Raw genomic sequence first — 20,697 nt, forward strand, 5'->3', positions numbered from 1 at the left:
TCTCTTATAATCAAACAGTTGCATAACAATTATATGCTATTTATTCTCACTATAAAAAACACTGGTATAGTTTACAATTACATTACTATAAACGAATTGCGTTACAAAAGGATATATATATATATATATATATATATATATATATATATTATATAGATTTGTTATATATATATATATATATATATATATATATATATATATATATATATATATATATATATAACAAATCTATATAAAATATAAGAGAAATCATAAAGAACTATTATTTAATCACATATAAATGTAGGATAATATTAAAGACTACTTAGCTAAAAGTATAACAAACTTTTTTCTAGACAAATAATGGAATAATTAGGAGTATTATTTGAATTTATAAAACTAATAAAAGATTAGTTTTTGAATTTGCTCACTACTGTCAATCGTAACGTTATCGTGACAGTCGTAACCGACTGTCAATATCAAATGTTAATTTGAGGTATAATACATTCTCCTTCTTTTCTTTTTTTCTTTCATTTGATGCATTTTTTTCTATCAATATAGACTTTTATACATATATTATACATGCATTTAGAATTATAAATATGTACAATACTTAGCATGTTTGCGCTATTTGTACATTTGTGTAGATAACAATGTTAAATAATCGAATGTATCGCTCTTATTCTCTTATATGAGAATATCTTCAAAGCAGTCTTTAACAACTATAAATACAAGACAATAATAGAAATTTGCATATATAATATAGAACAAATTCTTCAAAAAAAAAAGAAGAAAAAAAAAAGAACAATATAATAATAAAATTAGAATCAGGAAATATGATTAAATCATTATGCTTACGTTGTCATTTTTTGCAATACTTTAATTATGAATACATACTCTTTTAGATTAGTTTTCGAAAGTTCATCATTAGAATTCCAGAAACTTTAATTGTGCATATTTAAAATTACACACACACACGTATTATTTTGTACTTTTCTTAACTTAAAGATAAAGAAAAAAAAAAGTACATGTGTATGTGTATGCGATACGAAATATAAATAGATTTGTAAATAGATTTCTGTAACGAAATAATTTGCTCTATATAAATTGTGTAAAACTATATAAATATTTTATATTATGATTTGTGAAAAATTTATCAAAATAGATTGTGATGATAATATAATTCGAATTTTTCAACAATGGAAATTGTAAAAAATATGTTTCTAGGACCCTCGCTTTTTTGTGATATATTCTATAGCACATCATGTCAAATCATGATGCGCATATATATGCTCAATTGCGGTGATACGTTATCATTGCTTTCCATAGCGAATGATTTATTATGTATTTTATCCATAAATTCTGATTCTGTGTTATCACTCATAATTGCTAGAGACTAGTTTAACAATACTCCTGTATAAGAGTAGTATGCTTCACCGTAGTTCACCAATCGGAGCATTTTGAGACCATAATTCATCTATGAATCTATATAAAGTATCGCTGACAGCTACCTGTAACAAATATTAAGAAGTATTGAATTATTTTCCATAAGCATTTCAATGAGTAATACAAATTTTATTTTAGAATAATACGCAAATTAAAAATAACTTTAAAATATATAGACACAAATCTAATATAAATCTAAAATAAATTGGTAGATTTTTGTTTCAAACAATTTTAAATCTGGTTGAGTTTCAAGAAATATGCATTTGATAATCTGTCCTTAGAAAGTAGCTTCTCCAAAATATCAAATATTAATTCTTACCTTATATGGTGTTGGATTCAAGTTCCTTTTATGATCATTACGCAATGTATTAAGTGATTCTTGTACTCTGTTGCGAATTTCTTGTAATGTTGGTAATGGTTGACATAGTTTGCCATCTTTCCAATATATCTGTATATATGTTTTTATTTATTATAAATTAGATACTTGATAGTATAAATAATATAAAGCTAATATATATAAAGCTGTTTATAAAATATTTTTGCTATGTATCTCACATATTGTCATTAATTAATGATAGCAAATACAATAGTGGTTAATTCTTGAAAAAAAATTTCAGAATTTCAAATTATCTAAAGAATGTAAATGACAAACAGAAGAATATATAATATTTTTTGATTTACATTTATACATCATGATACATATTACATAATACTATGTAAAAATCTATTATTTTAATCAGATTATACCTTGTGCAAACGTTCTACTCGAGATGGTGTAACGTTAGCCCTTTTCGTTTGTTGAAATGGATGTCTGCAAAGAACTTTCTGCATTACTTGCGGTGGCTCTTCCGTTGTTTTCTGCAAAAGGTCTATCAATGCATAGCCATCCGAGCCATATAATCTATAGGCATCCTTCCTGCCTGGTATCGTGACTTTCCCGACCTCTTGACTAAGCTTAATTCTCGGCTCATCGTTGATCTCTACCATTTTATAAACGCAGCCCAATGCTGGTTGTCTCTGACATGTAACGAGATGTGTTCCAATCCCAAAACAATCGATCTTGTGGTTCTAAGAAAATATTCATATCTCTATATTACGATATTTATCTATTGTTATTCGTGTTTTGCAAATCTCTACTCGCACCTTTACCTGCTCGTTTAAGCTTATTATAGTCTCTTCGTTGATATCGTTCGATGCGCAAATCATCAGTTTTGCGAACCAAGGAATATTATACTTGACGGCAAGTTTTTCAAAAATATCTCTTGCCACATTACTGAGATACGCTAAATCGCCGCTATCAATCCGGATCCCAATAGCTCTGTATCCCAAGTCGTTCAAAGCTAACGCTACCGCACAGAAATTTAAAAGTCCGCTCCTATTTGTAAAATGATATATATTTATGAAATATTACTGTGTGTGTATGATAGCTCCTAATATGATTAATGTGTTAAGAACGAATCTAGTTATGCACATCACACACTTTTTATATATTATAATATTATATAATTATTTATTATTATTAAGTTATATGTAAAATGCAATCTAGTTTTTTTTATTTGTTTAATTAAAATGTTAAAAAATGTGTTCAAATGTGTATGTTTAATTTATATAAGAGAATAACATACATATATATAACATATGAAAAGATTGTCTAAAAAAAGTTTAATAAAAGATAAATATACATTTTTATTTTTAATTTTATATTTTAATTTTATTTTCATTTTTATGTATCTTTTTTAAACTTATAACGCAATTCTTTTACTATACAATACTTATAACATAATTCTTTTACACATATATGTATACTCTTTCCAAGACAAGTAAATTACAAAAATAAATTTGTTAGATTTTTTATCATATTGTCTTGTATTTTTTGCTATATCAGCTCATCACTTTCTTAAATTTAGTTTTAAGTGGAAAATTTTAAGACAGAAAATATCACACACATAAAAGCTTATGTATAATAAAATAGCTAGAAATTTGAATTTGCACATTTATTATTAATTGGTGTAAATAAGGTGCATTAAATGTTTAAATCAATTATTAAATTAATTATACTATCACTATTTCTAGTGAAAAAAAGTGTACGCTATTTTGACAAATGTAGATAAATATAGCTAACTGATACTATATGTATTAGAAAAAGAGAGATAGAGCTAAAATATTATGCTAAACTAAATGTTTGATTCAAAAGTATTCGTTTTTTTGTGCAGTATATTTCTTTTTATATAATATCTCAGAATTAAAGTTTCCTGAAATTCCAAGTGTTTGAAGGGTCAAAATACATATATCAGAATTTGTGTAACATTTATGTAGTAAATGTCCCCATATTAATTATTGAGAGAAAAACGGCAGAATTGGGAGGGGCACTCTATATAAGATCACAAGTGTGTAACGATTAACAACTAGATTGTAATGAAAAATGTAAGATATTGTTTTATTTCTAATTGGCATGTCATGAGAATAACATAATATGATAACGTGTACAATTTGCAATTTGCCTGTTCTACAAAACATTTCTTCCAATATTGTTCTCTAATCGAAAAAATAAAATAGAGAATTAAATTGTAATATTGTTTTTGTTATTAAAAAATTTAAAAGCTTCAATAAAAGAAAAAATAAGAGAAAGAGATAGATAAAGAAAGAAGAAAAAATTGATTTATAAAAACATAAAAATGCTGCTTCAATAAAGCTTTCTCTGTGTTGTTTAAAAAAATGTGATTTAAATTTCTTTAAAGTATTATGTCAGAAAGTGTTAATCAATTTTGGTATCACAAAAAAATAATATATATAGCTCATAAAGCGTAAATTTGACGAGAACCAGAAAAAAAATCTGCATTCTGCAAAACAGGCAAACAATAGGAGCAATATCGTACCTCACATAGAGCTCACCCAATTCGCCTCGTCTTAAAAAGCCATTCTTGTGAAGTTGCGTAGTTGACTCTGATATAAATGGGTTGTTTCTCACACTGTTTTGAGCATGTGTATTGGACCCGTAAGTTAGAAGTTTATTTTTTACATTTAAGCTGGCCACTTGTGCCTGCCCCTTGGCCGATGCCTCAATGCTATAAACACACTCCTTATTATTAAGCTATGTGTATTGTATATCTGTTCGCGACGCGCTGACAAAACTAAATTACATAATTATCAACGAGATCGAATTACGAAAGAATACACTTCCGTCTCATTAAAATATGAATTTACTTTAAAATATGCCGGTTATTTTGTATTCATCTATCTGGGAGACGAGTAATAAGATTGTGTAAAAGAGAGACTTTGTACAGTCATAATGAAACTGAGCTTTGAAGTCATAATGATATATACTATTATATGCATTATAACATATGTTATCTATATGAAAAATTGTTTAAACTGTATATGTCTGTGCATAAACTACCACACATAAAATATAAGCTATATACATATACATATATAGTAACAGCAATTAATATATTTATGTGATATGTAATGTTTTAACATTATAATGTATGAGATATTTTAAAAAGTTTTTTCTTGAATAATTAACTTTAAATTTATCAAAGAATCTATCCTTAAAATATCACATTTATGTATAATTTTTATGTATAATTTAAACACTTTCTATAATTAATAAATTTCAGGCATACTATGTTATACACTAATATTAAATCTAATAAAATAAGTAATTTAATATAATTAAATGTAATATATAAATATATTTAATATAATTAAATATATTATATATTATAATTATATAATATAAATATGATAAAAATATAATGTCAAAATTATTATCAAATTAATATAAAACAGAAAAAATAATCACACACACACACACACACATTACAAATGCCTAGTTTACAATAATTAGTGAAATTATAAGAGATAATAAACTAATAGTAAGCACTAATATACAAATAAATCCAAATAACAAAATAACACATGCAAAAAACTAAACAAGATTACCATAAAGTTGATGCAAATTTTGTATGCATAAAAAAATACATGATCAAAAAACTTACATACATTTACAAACCAACATTGAGTTTTCTATTTAAACGAAAAAATATAAGCGTTGTAAATAAATGATCGAGATATAAGTACGTACCTTTTAACATCGTATGTGTCCACGAGAGCGGCGAATCTTTCCGGGAAAGCGACGGCATAACTGATTAAAGCCGCCAATTCTCCACCAGATGCCTGTGAAGCTAAAGCTCCTAAATCATCGGCAATAGCCTCGCGATACTTGCAGGCGAGCTCCAGTATATCTAGAACGACGCCCGTTTGCTTGTGCGCCAATGTCTGCAAGAGAAACGGAGATAGATAGTTCGTTTCCTTTTAACTATATTTGCCGAAACATTCCAAAAATTTGATTAAACCGATAATAAAGATTTCTTGTCAAATATGCTTACTTTCCCACGCAGATCATCGATGCTAGTAAAAGATGTTACATATGCATGTGCATGTGTACCACATACAGGTACATTGAACAATTTTCCAGCCAAAACATTACTAGTCCCATCAAATCCGCCTGTAACAGAGCATGTTATATTAAATTAAATTGAATTTTTTTTATATTGCATATATATATATATATAATATATAACTAAGTTTTATCTAATTCCATCATATAAAGTGTGTGTATGTATGTCTACATACATATATATGTAAAAGTTATATATATATATATATATATATATATATATATAACTTTACATACATACATACATTCAACTTGACCTCCTAAACTGTTACTCATCACCTAGGCAGTATCAACTGGCACTGAGTGGAACAATGTATTGATTTCACTTTTCACAAAATTGTTAAGTATAGTGTACAGTGGAGTAGTACCAGACACCTGCATCACTCATTATATACTGCTGGCCATTAAAATTACAACATTATATATATATATATATATATATATATATATATATATAGATAGATAGATAGATAGTATTGCAATTTTAATGGCTAGCAGTGTACATTATATGATGAATGCAGATATTCAAAGCTTTGCTTCCATATCTATAACTTGCGTGAAACTAATGTGTGAATATTGTTTATATAGATTACAAGAAGAAATAATTACTTATTCTATTAGAAATCAAATACTGAATATGTTTATGCTTTTTCAATGTAAATTGATTTTTGAAATGATTGATGTAGCTGATCATTGGAATATTTCACAATTATCAAGCATAATAATTAAAATAATAAAGATATGCAACAATTTCCAACAATCATTTTAAATGTTCCAAAAATGATTTTACATGGCTCTAAAATGAATATAAACAAGATATTTACCAACATAGCTGTATTTAGATGCGCTCAATCCTCCGTCGGGTCCCTGCGCTCTTCGAAGACCAAATTCCAGTAATGTTATATTTTTCCCGGCTACCATCCGATATCTCGCCGCATTAGTCGCCATTAAACTCGCATAATTCACTAACGTTAATAGAGTTGTTTCTAAAAGCTGTACCATTATCAATGGTCCTTCCACTCTTATTAATGGAACTCTACAAAAATTTAAATCATTTTAAATAGATTTAAAAATTTAAATCTATTTAACCAATTTGTACAAAAGAAAAAATAAAACTTATATGAATAAAAATATAATTAAAAATTTTATTTAAAATATTCTTTTAGTTATTATTTTTACAATTTAATACTAAATTAAAAGATAATTATATCTTTTTTATAACATTCTGGTTTGCTGAGAGAGATAAAATTTTTATGAATAGCATAGAGATAAGATATTTTAAACTCACCTTGGAAATACAACAGAACCTTCATCTATAGCATATATCGTGACATCTTTTGCAATAAGACTTTGTAAATAATCGAAAAATCTTTGGTCTACTGTAGCAGGCATAGTCGATTTCAGGTACTTTATATCTGCAATATAAAGTTACCTAATATAATTCATAGAATTGAATATGTAACAAGTAAGTTATGTCAATACGTACCACTGGGAGAATAATGAAATTTATTCAAGAATTTTATGCACTCCTCAAGACCGGCAAAGATCGTGAATTCCCCCTGGAAAGGATTTTTGCGAAAGAATAAATCAAATACAGCATAGTCATTCATTTTGCCACTCTTCCAATAGGCATATGCCATGGTAATTTGATACAAATCTGAAAGTAAATTCCTCTTATTTTCTGCTCATCATTTCTCCTTTAAATATATAAAAACAACTTCAAATATTTGATAGTTCTAGCACTATTTAAAAGAATTTACAAAATGTGATTTATCACTAAAAAGTTATATGCACAATTACTTGAGCTAAACAATTCAAATCATATTATTCTATTTTATAAAATCATTCAATTGATATCTTGAAGGAGGACAGATCAGCTATGTCAAAAGTTAATAAATTAAATACATTTTAAAATTCATGAATTTGACATTTGACAAGCACTTTCAATCTTTTATAGAATAAAATAATTAATTTGTGCATTAAAATAAAGATTTACTCTATAGAATATAATTTAATCTGAAAATTGTAAATATTATCTTATCTCAAATTAAATTTTTTATATAGTAACTATAAATTTTGACATGAAAATTTTATAGCCACAAAAATTTAAAAAAATAAAAAATTTTAATTCTTTGATATAACTGATATGCGTAGTTTCTCCTTAAAATGATTTACATATTATATATTAACTGCATAATATATGCATCGTGTTTTTGCTGGCAGAAAAATTGCACAATCATTTTATGGAAGTGCATATTGTAATACATATAAGCACTTATAAAGGAAGTAAGCAATTTTACGTCGCATGTTAAGTAGTCTTGTGTTGATAAATGGATCTTCTGTAAGATATCTAATCTCTCTCTCTCTCTCTCTCTCACTCTCTCTCTCTCTCTCGATGTTAAACGCGCACGAGTAACATCATCATGATCAGTCCATATTTACAAACATGACACTTTTACGTCACGCATTCATGCAAAGGCTCTTTGTGATTGCTGTCATAAATAAAATTTAACCTAATTTCGCGTATGGAGATTTATTTGGTTCTTTTGACTTGCATATTTCATATTGCCACGATGTTGACATTACTTCTCATGATAAGATGTTTTGAACGATTTGCGTATCAGCTGCAAATCCATCAAAGATGTAAACATTTATTATTAAATACGCGAGTTATAAAAATTATTTGTGAAACATGCTGATTTCTAATACATAATAAACAATTTTTTTCCATATTAAAAATGCGAGTCCTCGTTATAAAAATTTGTGTGATATTATTTATTTTCATTCTTGATAAAATTTTTAAAAACTAAATATCTTGAAATAAATTTTGATCTTTTTTAGAGTAAAATCGATTTTATTATTTCCGTTGAATTTCAAATACGTTTAAGTAACTTGTTAGCCAGAAAATGCTCTCGTGACTTAAGAAAATTATCTATAACGACACATTTATTACTCTCTTCTTATGAGGAGCTTTTTATCTCCAATTATTTAATTTTATCAATCTTTGTTACGAAATGCTATGACAAAACAGGAAGCGATATTGAGGTTAGTTATAACGCCTACGACGATAAACGATATTACAAGCGAAGGGAATCGTGATCTATAGGACGTTACCTGTCAGTAATGGTTGAACGACGCCGTTTTGTCGCGAATTGCAACACGTTCCGCCGTCGTCGTCCGTTGACATTTTGCGGGGCCGCTTCGCGTGCGTGTTTGATGCGGGGAAAAAAGACAGCGCGCCACACTCTCTCGACTTCTCTCTCCGTCTCCGTGGATTCCCAATTCAGTTGCACTCACTTGCACTTCCTGCATTGAAAGTGAGACAAGTTATACGTTATTCGTCGCGCGCATATAACCTCTAAGATTTATCCTTATATAGATCAAAGATAATACGATTGTGTCGGGACGTTAATTTTTAATACTCTTTCTCCTCCATCCCAGTTTATTAAAATGTCATTTTGAATTTTTTTTCTCTCGTGAGGCGATAAAAAGGTCCAATTACTTGACTGGATGTAGGTCAACTATGCATTCGCGCGAAAACTAAAGAAAAGAAACGGAAAGTGCATGTATCTAAAAAACGGAATCAGAGTATTCACACAAACCTCGCTACCGATCCGGCGAATATCGCACCGTCACCGCCGACGATGCCGATGTGATAGCAACTAGCATGCTTCGACGCGAGTCGCGATAATATATAGGCGCGCGGGAATCGATAGGGAACGTTTGAAGGACGTTTGACGTTGCACTCGCACAGCCTGTTACCTCGCCGATCCCACCAATTCCCGAGTCGCCGTCAAAAATCACTAGACACATCCGCAACTGAGCACACATTCAGATTTCTTATCTATTTTCTAGCGCGCGAGTGCATAGTTAATGGTTGACGAGATTAGAGGCGAAAAACCATTGCATACGAAAATTAATTTGCATACGAACTGTTTTCAATCCTTTTATTCGGAAGAAAAAGAAAAGAAAACTATAGAGATGTTTATACATTTTATACATTTTTATACATTTTAAATTTATACCTACATGACACGTATACATATATATATTTAGGCCTAGTTTTTTCTCATCCTCTCTTGTTTTTCAATTTAATTTTTTAAGATGACGCATATAAAAATTCCAAAGAGCGTTATAATTTTTAATTCATTTGACTGATGCTGCGTTTCGAAAGAAAACACGCATTCATGAAAAAAAATGCTTCACAAATTTGCCCGATGTATTATAAAAAAATGAAAGATTATTTCATTAACGTCTTATACTGGTTTTTACTTTGTTTCATCCGAAACTTAGCTAGCTGTTTTATTTCATGTTTGGAAAATATGCAACTATATTTATAAATATGATTCTTTTTCGTTGACAAAGTTTCGTATTTTTTTCTTTTTCTTTTATAAATATTTGGCGCTTTTGGAATATTTTATATCACATTTTTTTATCTTTTATATATATTCATCCTCTTCTGATTCACAAAAAGTTATAATTTTCAAATTTTATTTCATACGCTTAAATATTCAAATTTAGTTATACAATAAAAAAAATATTAAATTAGAAACATTTCAAACGATTGAACGACGATAATTATACATTTTATCTTTTTGTAACAATAAAAATAATCAAAATGTCAAAAATGTTTACATATGAAATTTTTCATAAAGTTTTTCTGCTTTTCTATCCCTGGCGAAAATAAATATCGGAGCGTAAGTCAAATGTAAGGAAAGAGTAACAGAAGTGTAAACGAAGCTTCTAGGATGCGTAAATTGAAACAACGAAACGTAAATGAAGTGTTAACGCTTCATTTACGTTTCGTTGTTTCAATTTACGCATCCTAGAAGCTTCGTTTACACTTCTGTTACTCTTTCCTTATATTCGACTTACGCTCCGATATTTATTTTCGCCAGGGATCAAATATGCATACTGATCAAGAGTATTTCAATCGCTGTATTATTCTCTCAATCACCGCATTATTGAAAAATATATACATTTTCATGTTTTTAATTATCAATTTTGCACTAGGGAAAATATGGACAAGAGTCATCATATATTTTTTTCGATATTATGTACCTTTATAATTAAAGTTAAATTTAATTTAAATTACTATTAAAGTTTACTTCAAATTAATAGAAGAGAATATAATTATGCAAACAAATATATTATTTTACCATGATATTTTTGTGAAAAAAATTTATTGAAATATCAAAAATATTAAATGTCTTAAAAAATTCACAATTATATCTTTAAAGACACATTCCTTCCATGATAAATTTATAGCCGATTTTGTTTAATATGATATTTTAATAACAGTTGTAATTAAAAATTAATTAAATAACATATATTGACTGTTATCTAAATTCCGTATTCCGTACATTATATAAACATTGTATGTATGTATAATGTATATATAATCGTTAATTTGTTTTCTCTTAAATATGTATCATACGCTTCTTTAAAGATTGAATTACGTCAATCTGAAGATATATTTGATGACAAGAAAGTGTAATAATAGTGCGCGCGCGCACGTGTTTAATGATATCATTTGGATAATAGTTCGATTAAACATATGTATCGTTAGGGGCAACAACGTTGTTGAACCGACCTTGCGATCGACATCACGCATTGCGGCAATATCTTGTCTTTATTTTGAAGAGAATTAAAAAAAACTTTTCGAACTCGATCGAAGTTCGTTTGCGAAAAAAAGAGAACTGTGTATATAATGCGGAATTTTACTTTACGAATCATCTCTCACTAGAGGGACTTCGAGTTTCATATTTCAAATATTATCGCTGCTGACATACAATGCAGGGACTTCGAGTTTCATATTTCAAATATTATCGCTACCGACATATGCAACGTTTTATCACATCAGAATTATCTTGACTGTTCTATTTCTATCATTAATAAATCTATATTTTTTCGACATTATTCGAATTCTGTTTTATTTATTTCAAAATTCTGTTTTACTTTAAAATTAGAATTATGAATAAGCTTTAGCGATTTCTTTTTCCGCACAGCGTTTTATTTGATTCTATTATAAAGTTTTATTTTAATTAATATGTTTCAATAATATATTTCCCATATCAACATAATTCAACATAACTCAATATTATCAAATAAGTTATTTTAATATATTAAAAAGATAAGAATATTAAAGTATATTTATTCTCCTTCTATATATTATTACAATTATTCATCTATTGATCTATTGATCTATTGAATCTAACATTATTCATCTATTTATCTCTGTCTTGTCTAGATAAATTTTCTTTGTGGTAATTAGGAAATTTTATATTTAATAGTTGTAAAATTTTTTTGAGCTTATCATATACTGACATTAAGCTTATCATATACTGATAATCTCAGATATATAATTATTATATCTCATCAGTCGCATGCACAGCAGGAGAATTTTCTATCTATAGGGATATATAAACTTTTTTCTTAGAATCGAAATCATTTAACTTTGGTCTATCGCGCATTCGAACGGTTCTTAGAGATTAATTATATTTTTGTTGAATTTGCCGATATAATGCAAAAAAGTGTTATAATTGAATGACATTAAACGCATAACTGCTGATATGCGTTGGGCCATTGAACTTTTGTAATTCGCTTTGCAACTCATCTTCGGTTTTTACTATCTTTGCAAAACGCAGATCAATCAACTCTCTTTCCGAGTCTGGAGAAGAATAATTTCCTGCTATTTATATTGTTGTAATGATTTCTCTGCATTCTTATCAAAGAAACGTAGTAAAATTTAAATAGCTATTTTTATTAGAGAATACACGTAGAATCTTAAATTTATAAGAAATATTGTTAATAATAAAAAATATATTTTAAAGCGACGATAAAGTAAAACTAATAAAAATTATAATATACTAAAAAATAAGTTAATAAAAATTTAGATACCATAATTGAGGAAATGTTGCAATGTCTATATGTAATCTATAAAATTGGAGCAGACAATTAGTTATCTGCTACTGTAATTTATACCCGCAATGCGCATATATTTTGCATGTATATAAATACACCTATACATCAATTTTCTTAACGGAATTATTTACTGGTTACCAGTAGTAACTCCGCAGCATAGAAGAATTTCGAATCATCATGATCGATATCTCTCAATGTTGTTGCGTATAATTCCACATGTTGAAAAAAATATATATTATTAAGATATTAATGACGCAAAACACTTTATCTTATTTGTTTTTTTAGTCTACTAAAAATTCAACTGCATAAATATTTATGACCATATCGCTCCGTCGATATGGCTTCTATAAATTAATATCCTTGTGAAAGATATAAATATATTGCTTCCTTTTCGTTTAATTTTCGTAATGATCAGAAAATCTATTAAACAGTTACATAAATCTACGCAATTAAACATAATATCAATCATTACTTGATTTGCTAATACTAATTAAAACAAATCAGTAACGTTATATCATATCAGTATATGTTACTCTTTTTCTCTCTCTTGATATTAGATTGATATTAGATTTTGATTATTGACATTAGATATTGTTCGTGTAAATTGAATGCGAATTAACTTTATAAAAATATCACAGATAAAAAAGAATAAATTACTAAAATATCGTGATATTCGGAAAAATACTACATTAATAAATCAAGTCTGATCTATATCTGAATGATTTTGTTACATAAGAAATAGAAGAAGTGTTGGAAAATTCGTTGAATATCTAATTCATATTGGAATGAAAAAGTAATAGTAATTATCTTGAAGATTATGAAACATTTACTCTGATAAAATTTTGATTTACATCCATTTGAAAAAAAAAAATATAAAAATATATGTAAAATATAAAATCAATATATGTCAAATATATGTAAAATATATGTAAAATCAAAACATATATAAAACAGTGAATATCGTAAAGAGCTCAAGAATAAAATTTTTGTAAAATTCCTCTGAGATATGTCTGATTACAATACTATCTTTTATATATGCCGTTTATTTATGCATGCATCGATAAAATGTCGTTCCACTTCATCATCGGGTCAATGACGTGTTATTTGAAATTGCATCGCTTTTATTCGTAATTACATAGTCGTCGTTTTAATTATCGATAATACATGTATCAATTCAACGACACGCGTCTTTTTTTCATGCAAAGGTGAATGCAGAATACAATTCGATTCATTTTATACAACGAATTTATTTCTATATATGTCACAGATGGTGTGTATTCTGTCCACTAACTCTACAAAATGCTCCTTCAGTATTTGTCTGTTGCTAAATACACTACTTTAATTTCTTTTTTTTTTTTGCATTACAACTGGCACTTCTGAAGTATTGTTGATCACTAGTCCCGATTACTAGGGCTTTGGTGTGTCTTGGCGCTTTAGAAAAATACTCAATTTTTGATTCTCTAAGATCTAAAATGCAAGTATGATGACGATTGAGCCGCGAGCATTAGATCACCTCGGATACTCTCCTTTTATCAAAAATTGATTATTTTTGTATACATACATACATATACATATGTATATATATATATATATATAATTACTATTTATATTGTTGCCTATTTCTAGAAGTATATATATAACATATGTCGGCAAGCATCCAGAAAAACGTAATCACAAAATACATGCTTATATCTCTATGAGCTAATGATGTTGCATTAATAATGTGATTACACGTGGTATTTTTTTCTTCATCTTTGTGATATATAGTATACTACTTATTATTGTTTGTATGTGTATGTATACTCTGACTGTTATATGTGTATACTCTCTATTTATGCCTTCTGCGGTGTTTAGCACATGTGCGAATGTATACATTATACGGAAGCACGGGCTATTATCTACGTTACATGAATTATTAATTAACTAACTTAATTATGTCTTCCTAAAAAACTACTCAGACTTCTGTTTAACATTTATCTTATATATTTTGCTTATAAGAATAACGTCGTATTTGTAATATCGACTACGGCGTCTACGTCTTGCTTATCGATAATTAATACTGCGACGACTAGATTTATTTCATGTGACTGAAACGTTCGGTCTTGTTCGTTCTTAAAATTACTATCTAATTTGACACATAATTTTCATATACAGTCTTAATATTTATGATGATGTTCGTATTGTGCTAAAAATATGTCACAGACTACAAAACTTTTTTTCTTTTCACAAATTTTCTTCTTTTGTCTTTTTGGTCGACATATAAAATCCCGTATAAAGTTCCCTGTGAAATTCTCGACTGCTGTGAATAAAATAACTATGTCTTTCTTTAGAATTTTCACTGTTTGAATAATGCTTCAATCATGTATAATCTAGCTAATAGAATAATATTTCTATTATATATCAGCTGGAGTAAGTTATAAATTTCATAACCAGTATAAAACGATCAGTACCAATACAATTATCACAGAGTCGTTAAGATAATGTCACGTATATAAGCGTAGAGTAAAAAAACTATAGTTTTATACTCTTGCCACATATATATAAAAATTAATTTTTATAGAAATAAATTATAATTCATAACTTTTATTATCTATGCCAATATTATTTTAAAACAGTATTAAAAAATATTAAAAATAAAATATGCATAAAATGGCAGTGTGAAGATATTTTTATCACAAAAATAAAATATGCTAATGTTAATTTCTAATAACAAATAACATCTGTCAACTTTAAATAATACTTACATTTCTAAAAACATTTAACAATTATTATTTTCTATTATTAAAATAATATGCATATAATTGCAATAGTATGCTTTGAAAATAAGACTAGAAGTATCAATATTTAAATCTGGCTATGAAATTTCAAACTTATTTTCTCTATAGTAAAGTACTTCATCGCTAGATTTACTAACAACGATGGAAGTTTACCAATATCTCATATTAACAAACATCCTTATCAGACAATAGAAAGACATATTCATTAAATAACTAACAAAGTATATAATACCAACAACAACATACTTAATGCTAAATGTATATAAATAAGTTAAAAACAATAAAGCATACAAAATTTCTCGTTTTAATTAGCACCGTTACTCTCTGGAAATGAAGTTTACGACAGATACTGATATATGATCAATATACGATCATCACTCGACAGAATATTTATCTGAGATTCTAAGACCAGTCCTCGTACTGACTACCCATGGTTCATCTCATTAAATCCGCCGCTCTTTGTCGATCCCGATGAACCTCCCGAGGATGCATTCTTTTACGATGTGAAAAACAGTTGCCCGAGCTCGCAAAAGCTTTCGGACAGTAAGGACACTGATAAGGCCTCGCACCCGTATGCTGATTTATGTGGAATTTTAGATCCTGATTTCGTTTGAACGTTTTATCACAAAGTGGGCATGCATGCGGTCTTAAATCCGAATGCGTTATGCTATGGGCACGTAACGTCGAATTCGTCGGATACACTCTCCCACATACATTACATGGAAACTGTATGCCGCCATGATATTCCTTGTGTCTGAATAGGTTCGATTGCGTTTTAAAACTGTAAGAAATTAAATTATCTTTAATGATACTTATGGAAATCTTTTGAAAACGATGCATTAACAGATTAGCAGAATGATTAGCATGTATGAGAAGAATAAAAAGTTAAAATATTAATAATATTAATACTAAATATATAATAATATTAAATATATGATAAAGTATAAATATATAAAATAATTTAATTATTATATAAGAATTTAATTACAACTTTAATATTTTATAATATATTTTAATTAAATTCTTATAAAATAATTATTACGATTACTATTACAACATAATACAAACGCACATTCTTCCACATATATCACATCCATATTTCCCCTTAGGCCTGTGCGTCTCTAAATGCACCTTCAAATTTCCCTTTGTAGAAATCTTTTTACTGCAGATTGGACAGATGAAATTGCTGGACGAATTGTTATCACTATTTGTGTGAAGTACACCATTTGTGGAATAAACATGTTGAGATCGTAAAATAGGCTTTCCATCGAATCTTCTTTCTTTGGGTAAGTGTGACCACAAGTGATTTTGCAAGCCGATTTGCGATATAAAAGATCGAGCACATATTGTACATTCGTATGGTTTGGTTGATGCGATAGATGTAATTTTTTCATTGTCCTCATGCAATTTAGATTCGCTTTCATCCTTTTTCTCTTCGTCTTCTTCTTCTGCTTCAATATTTCTAAAATAGATAAAAAGCTTAAATAAGTTGATTTGTTAATTTTTTCAAACAACACTTTTTATAATGTAATCCTTATTATTAGTAATAAAAACATTTCTACTTGTTTGTTAAAGGTAGTGGCTCAGGTGAATGCGTTCCTGTTATTTCTTCCTCATTGTCTGAGGAATCGGAAGCTTCTGATGCAGATTGTTCCATACCGCATTGTAAAAATAACATTGGATCCACTTTTACTTCCATTTCCTCCATACTTGGAGTATGACGTTTGTCCTCTTGGGAATTTAACTCTGATGGTCCCAGTGGCTCGTCTTCAGTTAAAATTTCTATCACACCCTACAAAACACGATGATAATAAATTATTATACATAAATATCTGTGATATAGAAATAAAACTACAATTTATACACATACTTTTGTCAATATTGAATGTAATAATCCTCGATCTTCCGTCTTCTTTGCAATATCTTTAATATCCTGTACATCATCATCTTGTACAGAATTTGTATTGTCAATGTTATTATAGAGCTGTGATCTCAATTTTTCTTGGGTACGGTATGCCATCATTGCAAAGCGATGAACACCCTCCAGTCTCTTAATGCATATAGAACAGACCATTTTTGAAAATTTGTCTTCCAATGATACCTAGAAAGAATATTTATAAAAATAAGTTTATAATTCTAAAACATACTCTATGTATATCTTATAAATATATATATCTTTAAAATATAACATGGGATCACTATTGCAAAATTATTTATATTTGCATATTTTATGATCTAAATTTATTTTTCTGCAAATGTTATGTATTAGTTTATTATTATCATCATTATTTTTTACTTTTTGTTATTCTTTTTTATTGTTTCTCATTTGCACATTGCATTGTAATTTTTTTTATCTCATCTTATATAATTAACCTAGCTTTCGGCTCGATACAAGCGCTGATAATTTCGATTCGAGTAGAAAGATGTACCGCTTATTTAAAGAAAAAGCTGCTATATTTTTTACACAATACAATTTGATTGACGCATTTTCCGTAATTTATTCCGCCCGACGTCGCTTCCCCGACGCGCGGCCCTCATTTCCGATTATATTTATAGATGTAGTACTTATATAGCGCACACATATACAGAACACGGTATACTTATTGCAATCAATAAAATGCTAATTTTTAACACTTTTGTAGCCCCGCACAAAATGGTCGCGCTCGACAGACGTATTTGGCATGTACGATCACCTTTGTTTATCACGTTATTCCACATATGATAAACTCGTTGATATTTCGCGATTCATTAAGATCGAGGACCGGTAATAATTATAATTTTCGGCCGCAGATTTTCGCGAAGCGTAATGACTCGTTACTGCGCAATTTAAGCATCTAAAATCCGAAAATGTCGTCGTTATTTTTAGACGAACGAGTCGATTTATCCGCGATTCGGGAAATGTCATAAATCGCAAAAAGAAGGAAATTAATGAGATTAAGAATTATAATACCTTTATCTCGAATTTATCGCGAACGTTCGCAATCGTAATCGCATCCGAGGAATTATCGCGAAAGGAAATAATTTATCGCGCGATCGTCAAAGATCGGCACGACGATCTTCCGCATCAACATCGCGCGATCGTGAAATCATCCTTGCTGTGCATTCATCGACTGATCATCGTCTGATCCTCGATATCGCCCGAAATCGCCGCTTCCGCAATCGGCGCGAGGCGAGTTTCGAAAATCGAGATTCGGCTGAAATTTATCGCGACCGGCACGTGATTGCGAGAGAGAAACATACATACGTACACACACACTCACAGAGATATACGCACGCCGCATGGGGGAGGCAAATTTTGAAAAAAAAAAAAGAAAAAAGAGAAAAGAGGGGGAACCGAAAAAAATGCGCGCCGCGCGAGAGACGCGCTCGTGACTTACCAGGATATGCAGATATTTCCGTATCTTGGTCTGCAGATAATGACGACGGCCGTCCTCGGCGAAGATGTGCATCCCGTCGTCGTCTAGGGCGATGTCGGCCGCACAAATCCGACACTGCGTCGCGGACCGATCCGCTCGCCGATCGCGCTGCTGCTCGAGATCGTGTGCCGCTGTACCCATTTCAAAAACGGGGGCAAAAAGGCAGGGAAAGAATCAGGTGGAAGAGAGAGAGGCGAGGAAAAAAAATGATGAAAAAAAATATAATGCGCCAGGTGGAGGGAGGAGCGATTTTTTTCTCGTTCCACGACTGGAAGACTTTTTCTTTACGATAAATCCCCGAAAGAGACGCGTATGATAACGACAGGCACGCACGCCGATTTGAGAGAGAGCGATCTTTTTCTTTTATTTTTCCTTCTGGTTCCGCGAGAATTAACGAATACGGCTAATGAGACGTGTTGAATCGTCCCGCGACGCGGTGTCTTCATGTACCCGGACAACGACGACGCATCCTCGGTCGCGAGGAGCGGCGGCGGCGGCGACGGCGGCGGCGGTTCGCGACCGAGAAGAAGCGCGTGTGTCTCCCGGCGGCGGCCGAAAGCGGGCGAACGAACGAACGAACGAACGAACGAACGAGCGACGGCTCGCTGATTATTCTATAACGATTTTCCCTCTTTTTTTGTTCCGCCGTATACTTTATATGAGTGGAGCCGCGGATTGGGCGAGATTATAAGCCGCGCGGCACGGCGCGACGCGACGCGACGCGAGACGTCGTGCCTCTTTATAAAAACAGACGCGCGTTCTCCGCGATAGTCGTCGGGCGTCGGCGTGCGTCCGTCCGTCCGTCTCCCCCCGAGAGTGCTCAATACAAAATATATAATAGCATTCGTCGATTTGAAAAACATATGTATATAACCAATTGTTTTATTTATGGATTCCGCCGGCGCTCCGCGTCGCGGCGCGGCACGGCGCGACGCGACGCGACGCGACGCGGCGCGCGGCGCTCTCCGCGCGTCACGCGTCTATATCTGTCTACGGCGTCGCCGCCGTCGTCGTCGCCGTCGCCGCTGGCATCCGAAAATCCCATATTATTACATCGATTACAAGGACCACGCGGCCATGCGGCGCGCAAAGAATAAAATGCATCGGCGCGCGGGGCACTCTTAATTAGTCCGCCATCTTGGCGGACTCGTCAATTTTTTCTTCCTCTCGATCGCGGTGCACGCGCTCGCACGATTCCCCGCCGCGACCGCCACGTGCTCGCGTGGCCGTTCGCTCTCCTGTCGGTCGCGCTACGCGCGCTTCCTTATTCACGGATGCGTCGTACATCCGCGATATCCTTCCCGCGATTCCGCGCTTTCCCGCCATTTCTCGCGTCGTCGGGTGTTACTACGCGTGCGCGCGCTTGCCCTGTTTTTGCACGCCGCGAAAAATAGTCCGCGGACACGTTTGACGCGAACGAACAGCCTCCCCCTTCATTCTCCTCCTCCCTCCGCTCCTCCCGTCGCTTAACGGGGGAGAAGCGGGGAGTTGGCGCTACGCTCCACGCGTCCCCATTTAAAAAAATCAATACTTAATAATTAGCAATTAATACGCGCGCGAAGTTTATGTGTGTGCGTTATGTGTCTGCCGATTACCATTCTCTCCGTCTCTTCCGCCCCGCCCTTAATCACATCGCGTTCGTGCAATGACACAATCATTATTTCATTAATTATTCGTATCGACGTTTATATTG

General features: G+C 30.9%; 2 protein-coding genes across 12 annotated transcripts; both read right to left on the reverse strand.

The window, feature by feature from the left end:
• Window positions 1-247: 247 nt before the first annotated feature.
• On the reverse strand, window positions 248-9,643 carry Naprt (nicotinate phosphoribosyltransferase). Of its 6 annotated transcripts, XM_083079791.1 has the most exons (13): window positions 9,490-9,586; window positions 9,281-9,427; window positions 9,002-9,193; window positions 7,374-7,544; window positions 7,176-7,302; window positions 6,712-6,923; window positions 5,817-5,935; window positions 5,513-5,706; window positions 4,302-4,490; window positions 2,569-2,800; window positions 2,173-2,493; window positions 1,745-1,873; window positions 249-1,490 (listed from the first exon to the last, which is right to left on the reverse strand). In XM_083079791.1, exons 3-13 carry the CDS (start codon window positions 9,072-9,074, stop codon window positions 1,413-1,415), a joined length of 1,845 nt encoding a protein of 614 aa, XP_082935917.1. In that variant the 5' UTR covers window positions 9,075-9,193; window positions 9,281-9,427; window positions 9,490-9,586; the 3' UTR covers window positions 249-1,412. The 6 variants fall into 6 exon arrangements, with proteins under 6 accessions (XP_082935921.1, XP_082935917.1, XP_082935919.1 ...); XM_083079790.1 differs by lacking the exon at window positions 9,281-9,427 and having other exon boundaries at window positions 250-1,490; window positions 9,490-9,643; XM_083079792.1 differs by lacking the exon at window positions 9,281-9,427 and having other exon boundaries at window positions 251-1,490; window positions 2,575-2,800; window positions 9,490-9,643.
• A 4,395-nt stretch (window positions 9,644-14,038) lies between these two features.
• On the reverse strand, window positions 14,039-20,373 carry LOC145960451 (uncharacterized). Of its 6 annotated transcripts, none has more exons than XM_083079938.1 (5): window positions 18,966-20,373; window positions 17,459-17,689; window positions 17,151-17,380; window positions 16,661-17,050; window positions 14,039-16,369 (listed from the first exon to the last, which is right to left on the reverse strand). In XM_083079938.1, exons 1-5 carry the CDS (start codon window positions 19,143-19,145, stop codon window positions 16,024-16,026), a joined length of 1,377 nt encoding a protein of 458 aa, XP_082936064.1. In that variant the 5' UTR covers window positions 19,146-20,373; the 3' UTR covers window positions 14,039-16,023. The 6 variants fall into 6 exon arrangements, with proteins under 6 accessions (XP_082936064.1, XP_082936065.1, XP_082936070.1 ...); XM_083079939.1 differs by lacking the exon at window positions 18,966-20,373 and adding an exon at window positions 18,539-18,802; XM_083079944.1 differs by lacking the exon at window positions 18,966-20,373 and adding an exon at window positions 18,282-18,459.
• Between the last annotated feature and the right edge of the window lie 324 nt (window positions 20,374-20,697).

This window comes from Camponotus vicinus, unplaced genomic scaffold (genome assembly GCF_025532165.1).
Source record: "Camponotus vicinus isolate PSW18456_S1 unplaced genomic scaffold, iyCamVici1.0 SCAF_10, whole genome shotgun sequence".
NCBI classification, from domain to species: domain Eukaryota; kingdom Metazoa; phylum Arthropoda; class Insecta; order Hymenoptera; family Formicidae; genus Camponotus; species Camponotus vicinus.